This window comes from Salvelinus alpinus, chromosome 11 (assembly GCF_045679555.1).
Source record: "Salvelinus alpinus chromosome 11, SLU_Salpinus.1, whole genome shotgun sequence".
NCBI classification, from domain to species: Eukaryota; Metazoa; Chordata; class Actinopteri; order Salmoniformes; family Salmonidae; genus Salvelinus; species Salvelinus alpinus.
In genome coordinates this window covers 63,207,354-63,214,652 of record NC_092096.1, presented here as the reverse complement: position 1 = coordinate 63,214,652, position 7,299 = coordinate 63,207,354, and the positions used below count along the sequence as shown (strand labels likewise).

The window sequence follows — 7,299 nt, the reverse complement described above, 5'->3', positions numbered from 1 at the left end:
AATAACTGATCTCAGTCCTGTTTAAAATAACTGATCTCAGTCCTGTTTAAAATAACTGATCTCAGTCCTGTTTAAAGTGAACTGATCTCAGTCCTGTTTAAAATAACTGATCTCAGTCCTGTTTAAAATAACTGATCTCAGTCCTGTTTAAAATAACTGATCTCAGTCCTGTTTAAAGTGAACTGATCTCAGTCCTGTTTAAAATAACTGATCTCAGTCCTGTTTAAAGTGAACTGATCTCAGTCCTGTTTAAAATAACTGATCTCAGTCCTGTTTAAAGTGAACTGATCTCAGTCCTGTTTAAAGTGAACTGATATCAGTCCTGTTTAAAGTGAACTGATCTCAGTCCTGTTTAAAGTGAACTGATCTCAGTCCTGTTTAAAGTAACTGATCTCAGTCCTGTTTAAAGTAACTGATCTCAGTCCTGTTTAAAGTAACTGATCTCAGTCCTGTTTAAAGTAACTGATCTCAGTCCTGTTTAAAGTAACTGATCTCAGTCCTGTTTAAAGTAACTGATCTCAGTCCTGTTTAAAATAACTGATCTCAGTCCTGTTTAAAGTGAACTGTGGTATTAAGAGAAACATAACTCTGCCTCTGGCTTTGAATGAGGACTCAACTCTTTGCTAGTTCACTTCACCTATTTTGTGGACAGAGTCCTCTTTGCTTCACACTTCTATGTTTAGAAAGGAATCAAGATCTTTTTCCAACATTCACTCAATGCACCCTGGGATTTTACAAAGTGCAGGACAAGCCATTCAATCAGAATGAGTTATTGGACATCTAGAAAAACCTACTTACATTTTGGAAGATAATAGATAAAGACATAATAAATATAATCAGAAGATACTATTAACATGTAGTGTACATTTCATTGCTAACAGAAATAATAGCAATAGAACAACTGCAGAATAACCGCAGAATAAATAATGATTTATTTGAAAAGTGTACACCCAAGGAAGTCTACCGCCCCTCAAAGATCCCTCACCAACCCAACAAAGGCCCAATGAACACCCACGCTGGAAAAGTGTGGTCATGTGTTTATGGATGTAGGTGCGTGTGTGTGTGTGTGTGTGTGTGTGTGTGTGTGTGTGTGTGTGTGTGTGTGTGTGTGTGTGTGTGTGTGTGTGTGTGTGTGTGTGTGTGTGTGTGTGTGTGTGTGTGTGTGTGTGTGTGTGTGTGTGTTTGCACACCAGTGTGTACTGTATGTTAACAGATCCATAGATAATATGGTTGGGGTTGAGAAGGTGATGGAGAAAATGTACCTCATGAATCATTTTTCTCTTCACAGGGTTCTACACACCTTCCTCATGCCTTATTTATCAGTATCACCTCATTGCCAACTATATGAACTGGACTGATGCCCAGAGTTACTGCAGAGAGAAATACACTGATCTGGCTACAGTAGATGACATGGAGGACCTGAACAGGCTGATTACCAGTGGCAGTAGTTATAATTCATGGTTCTGGATTGGACTGAAGAAGGGAGACTCCATGAAGTGGCACTGGTCTCTGTCAGACAGACGTTTCTACAGAAAGGGGGAGACTGAGTTCAGAAACTGGGACACTGGAACACCCCAAAATGGTAACTGTGCTTTAATGAGTACAGCTGGTCTGTGGTACAACACCTCCTGTGATGACCAGCATCACTTCATCTGTTATGATGGTGAGTGTTTACATACTAATGATGAAGCCTGTTCTAAGTGCTGGAGCTGCCATTGAGTTGAAACATAGACTCATGATAACTTTAAGTTGTTAATCAGTTATTGATCTGTTATCAAATCAATGACAACATGTACTATAGATGATCAGTAGATGATATTTCACTGGATATTTGTACTGATTATTACATTTGACTTTTGCAGGAAAACAAGACACCAACCTAACATACGTCTTAATTCAGGAGAACAAGACCTGGATAGATGCTCAGAGTTACTGCAGACAGCATCACACAGACCTGGTCAGTGTGAGGAACCAGACTGAGAACACAGAGATAGAGAAGAAGATATCACTGAGGGGACTTCCTGTGTGGATCGGTCTGTTTCAAGACTCCTGGATATGGTCAGACCAGAGTGACTCCTCATTCAGAAACTGGTGGCCAGAATGGCTTTTGACAGATCAGAGTTACAGCTGCACTATGGTGTCTTCTTATTCTCCTGATCCTTCTTATTCTAAATGGATAAATCATCCCTGTGAGTCAACTCATCCTTTCATCTGCTATCGTAAGTTACAATATTCTCCACCTGATCTACCTGATATTATGATGACAGGAGAACTCTAATATTTCCCCCATGATTCACTACTGTCATTGTGGGATTGTATTCTCTTTTAGGCCCAGCTGTGGAGACCCCTGAGAAACCCCAACTGAAGAGACAGGTGTTGAGAATGAAATTGAACCCAAAGGATCAAAATCTGAACTTCAGTGATCCTGCTGTTCAGGACTCCATCTTACAAGAGGTGAGTTTTACCCTGTTCATGAACAACCAACTCAGCAACGATACCAACTGTACAGATCTCTTCTCTGGTCTGGGTCCTAGTCTGTTGTTGATGTCCTCCTCTCTGGTCTGGGTCCTAGTCTGTTATGGATGACCTCCTCTCTGGTCTGGGTCCTAGTCTGTTGTGGATGACCTCCTCTTTGGTCTGGGTCCTAGTCTGTTGTGGATGTCCTCCTCTCTGGTCTGGGTCCTAGTCTGTTGTTGATGACCTCCTCTCTGGTCTGGGTCCTAGTCTGTTTGAAGATGACCTCCTCTCTGGTCTGGGTCCTAGTCTGTTTGTGGACGACCTTCTACCCTGGCTGTGACCCCCCTCTCAACGGGTGTCTCAGGGAGAGTGGGATATCCAAAAACACATTTCCAATTCACACATGTATATTAAAGCACACTTGTACATGTGTAAAATAGGTCAAATATAAGCCTCATCTCCTCATAGAGTCAAAGGGTTGAAGTGAAGAACGTCTCCGTATAGCAGGAAGGAATGGTAGTTGTAGATCTTCAGAATGACTAATACAGAGTGAAATATTCAAATCAAATCAAATCTCATTTTTCACAAACACATGGTTAGCAGATGTTTTTGCGAGTGGGTGAAATGCTTGTGCTTCTAGTTCTGACAGTGCAACGATATCTAACAACTAATCTAACAATTCCACAACAACTACCTAATAGACACAATTCTAAGTAAAGGGATGGAATAAGAATATGTACATATAAATATATGGATGGCCCATGACCGACCAGTATAGACGAGATGCAATAGATGGTATAAAAGTGTGGGTCTCTGTGTGTCTTTGTGTTTCTCCAGATAAGGAACAAGCTGAAGGAGCAGGGGTTACCTGCAGACATCAAAGTGACATGGAAAAAGCAGCCTGATGGGAAGGTCTTCCACAAGGAGGAAGAGGGGTCTCCCAAGAAAGAAGAGGAGGAGAAGATGAAGAAGAGGATGATGACCAAGAGAGAACTCTAATTATGTCAAATGTTCTCCTTACATTTCTCTTTTTTATTTACATTAATAATCTGTACTGGGATGTATTTTTTCAACCTAATTAAATGTGTTTTATTAAGTAAACTGTTTAATTATAAACATTAATATTGTTTTATCATGAGATGTTTTTCTTGATAATATTCTTGACTTGGTTGTTTTATTACAGGGTGTGTTCTCAATATAGACTTTTCACACATCATGTCTGTAAATGAGTTATCTGTAGTTATGTTGATATACATTGCTGTGAAAAAGTATTTGCCTCCTTTCTAATTTTCTCAACTTTTACATATTTTTGATGCTGTTGGTGGAACAACCAGTTATTGAGTGTAAAGGGGACAATTACTTTTTCACACAGGGGATTGGGTGTTAAATAACTTTGTTAATTAAATAGATAAAATAAGTATAAATACTTGTTTTTATTTGTAAACTCAAGTTCACTTTATCTAATATTAGGTTTTGGTTGAAGATCTGATAACATTCAGTATCAAAAATATGTAAAAATAGAGAATCAGAAAAGGGACAAATACTTTTTCACAGCACTGTAAGTATCAATGTGTTTTTCTAATTGGAATGTAACTTTCTTTAATTGAACATGTATTTAGACCATAGTTTACATACTGCATAGCCAATGTAGTCTCAGCATATTTTAATTGGTTAATGAGGACCAGAGGGCGCTGTTTTCACTTTGGGGGAAATCATGCCCAATTTAAACGGCCTCGTATTCAATTCTTGCTCGTACAATATGCATATTATTATTACTATTGGATAGAAAACACTCTCTAGTTTCTAAAACCGTTTGAATTATATCTGTGGGTAAAACAGAACTCGAGTTGGAGCAATTTTCCTGTGAGGAAGTGAGAGATCTGAAATTGGGCACTCTGTTCTGGGGTCAGTTAAATAATTTGCAATTATTCTATTGGTCGACAAGCACCGCATACGATTTCCCCTATATGTCAGCAAGCGTTGAGAATTTGAATGGTGTTGCTAGGCAGATCTGAGGCCCTATAAATGGGCTTGGCACGAGGTGCGCACCCTTTTCAACATTCGCCATGACGCGAAACAGACCTCAGGATGGCATTCTGAAAAGCTCACTTATCGGCGTTAGATATATCCGGCTCTGATTTTATTCGATATAGTTGTTAGAAACATCATAACGTAGTTATTTTAAACCAAGTTATATCAGTTTACATGAGTATATTGCGATTTTCGAAATTGTCTTTGTATTGCGTTATGAACGGTTGGACACCTGTGCAACATAGCTAATGTTAGCTGCTACTTCCAAAGATGAAGAGGACATTCTACAGCCGAGCAACGATTATTATGGAGAAAGGACAACTTGCCCAAGATTCTGATGGGAGCTCATCAAAAAGTAAGAAGTCTTTATGCTGTTAATTCGTATTTATGTTGAAAAATGTGAAACAATAATTCCGCCATTCATTTCGGCACGGTCTCGCTGTAACGCACGCTGTATGTCTAGTAACATTAATTTTAAAAATCTAACACAGCGGTTGCATTAAGAACTAATGTATCTTTAATTTGCTGTCCAACCTGTACTTTTTAGTCAAGTGTATTGATTAGTTATCGATTAGATTAGGTGCCTCTCCAAGATGGCGCCGGACAGATTGCTTGACGTTTGGCTACCTATTCACATTGTATAACCACGATTTGTGCCACTAAATATGCACATTTTCGAACAAACCCTATATGCATTGTGTAATATGATGTTACAGGACTGTCATCTGATGAATTTTGTCCAGGTTAGTGAAAAAATTAATATCTTTTGCTGGTTTATTCGCTATCGCTAACTTTGCCTTGACTGAATGGGGTTGTGTGGTAGGCTATTGTAGTAAGCTAATATAATGCTATATTGTGTTTTCGCTGTAAAACACTTAAAAAATCGGAAATATTGGCTGGATTCACAAGATCTTTGTCTTTCATTTGCTGTACACCATCGATTTTTCAGAAATGTTTTATGACGAGTATTTAGGTATTGCACGTTGGTGTCTGTAATTACTCTGGCTGCTTCCGTGCTATTTCTGACGGTAGCTGTTATTGTAGCTGCAATGTAAAACTGATTTATAGCTCAAATATGCACATTTTTCGAACAAAACATAGATTTATTGTATAACATGTTATAAGACTGTCATCTGATGAAGTTGTTTCTTGGTTAGTTTGGTTGGTTCTTGGTTAGTTAGGTTGGCTTTGTGCATGCTACCTGTGCTGTGAAAAATGTCTGTCCTTTTTTTTGTATTTGGTGGTGAGCTAACATAAATATACGTGTTGTTTTCGCTGTAAAACATTTTAAAAATCGGACATGTTGGCTGGATTCACAAGATGTGTATCTTTCAAATGCTGTATTGGACTTGTTAATGTGTGAAAGTTAAATATTTCTAAAAAATATATTTAGAATTTCGCGCTCTGCCTTTTCAGTGGAATGTGGGAGGAGTTCCGCCTGCGGAACCCCAGAGTCAGACAGGTTAATGAACATGTCTTTTCTGGTGATCAAATAAATGCTTGTTACAGATTAACAGTATAGGTCTAGAGTTGTGATTCTTCAGTTTCAACTTAATATTATTTAAATGCTTATTTTACACATTTTACCTGAATGATGAAGACAGCTAGACATAATGTGTAATCAAGTCCTCTCTTCAGGACTCTGATACACTGGTACCAGTTAGAACCATGTCCTGCTGACCAGAGCTTTAGTTAAGTTTTACATGACTTCCTCAAACCAGACATAGGGGAACTTTACCACATCAAGCCAGACCCAGGATATTTCCTGGAACACACATTGATGTGTGAGGGGTTATGAGGGGTTAGGAACTCGGCAGTCCTACAATCTAGGCCAGATGCCCTCAATCTCAAACAAGTTATCAAGGAAACCACCAGGTAAAACCCTAAACACATAAACACGGGCACCCTCATAGATATTATCCTGACCAACTTGCCCTCCAAATCCACCTCTACTGTTTTCAATCAGGATCTCAGCGATCACTGCCTCATTGCCTGCATCCGCTACGGGTCCACGGTCAAACGACCACCCCTCATCCCTGTCAAACGCTCCCTAAAACATTTCTGTGAGCAGGCCTTTCTAATCGACGTGGCCTGGGTATCCTGGAAGGATGTTGACCTCATCCCATCAGTAGAGGATGCCTAGTCATTCTTTAAAAGTAACTTCCTCACCATCTTAGATGAGCATGCCCCGTTCAAAAAATGCAGAACTAAGAACAGATATAGCCCTTGGTTCACTCCAGACCTGACTGCCCTCGACCAGCACAAAAACATCCTGTGGCGTACTGCAATAGCATCGAATAGTCCCCGCGATATGCAACTGTTCAGGGAAGTCAGGAACCAATACACGCAGTCAGTCAGGAAAGCAAAGGCTAGCTTTTAAAGCAGAAATTTGCATCCTGTGGCTCTAACTCCAAAAAGTTCTGGGACACTGTAAAGTCCATGGAGAACAAGAGCATCTCCTCCCAGCTGCCCACTGCACTGAGGCTAGGTAACACGGTCACCACCGATAAATCCATGATAATCGAAAACTTCAACTAGCGTTTCTCAACGGCTGGCCATTTTATTTATTTTATTTTTTATTTCACCTTTATTTAACCAGGTAGGCTAGTTGAGAACAAGTTCTCATTTGCAACTGCGACCTGGCCAAGATAAAGCATAGCAGTGTGAACAGACAACACAGAGTTACACATGGAGTAAACAATAAACAAGTCAATAACATGGTAGAAAAAAAAGAGAATCTATATACAATGTGTGCAAAAGGCATGAGGTAGGCAATAAATCGAATAATTACAATTTAGCAGATTAACACTG

General features: G+C 39.4%; 1 protein-coding gene across 1 annotated transcript; it reads left to right on the top strand.

Moving 5' to 3' along the window:
- The first annotated feature begins 1,297 nt into the window (after positions 1-1,297).
- On the top strand, positions 1,298-3,456 carry LOC139533354 (putative C-type lectin domain family 20 member A). Its single transcript, XM_071331399.1, has 4 exons — positions 1,298-1,663; positions 1,863-2,189; positions 2,330-2,454; positions 3,295-3,456. Exons 1-4 carry the CDS (start codon positions 1,345-1,347, stop codon positions 3,454-3,456), a joined length of 933 nt encoding a protein of 310 aa, XP_071187500.1. The 5' UTR covers positions 1,298-1,344.
- Positions 3,457-7,299: the final 3,843 nt, after the last annotated feature.

Excerpts from the sequence above, each read along its gene's own strand:
- LOC139533354 (XM_071331399.1), top strand. The coding sequence starts at position 1,345 with ATGAACTGGACTGATGCCCAGAGTTACTGCAGAGAGAAATACACTGAT. Across the intron at positions 1,664-1,862 it reads TCACTTCATCTGTTATGATG|GAAAACAAGACACCAACCTA; the intron begins GTGAGTGTTTAC and ends TGACTTTTGCAG. Across the intron at positions 2,190-2,329 it reads TAAATGGATAAATCATCCCT|GCCCAGCTGTGGAGACCCCT; the intron begins GTGAGTCAACTC and ends ATTCTCTTTTAG.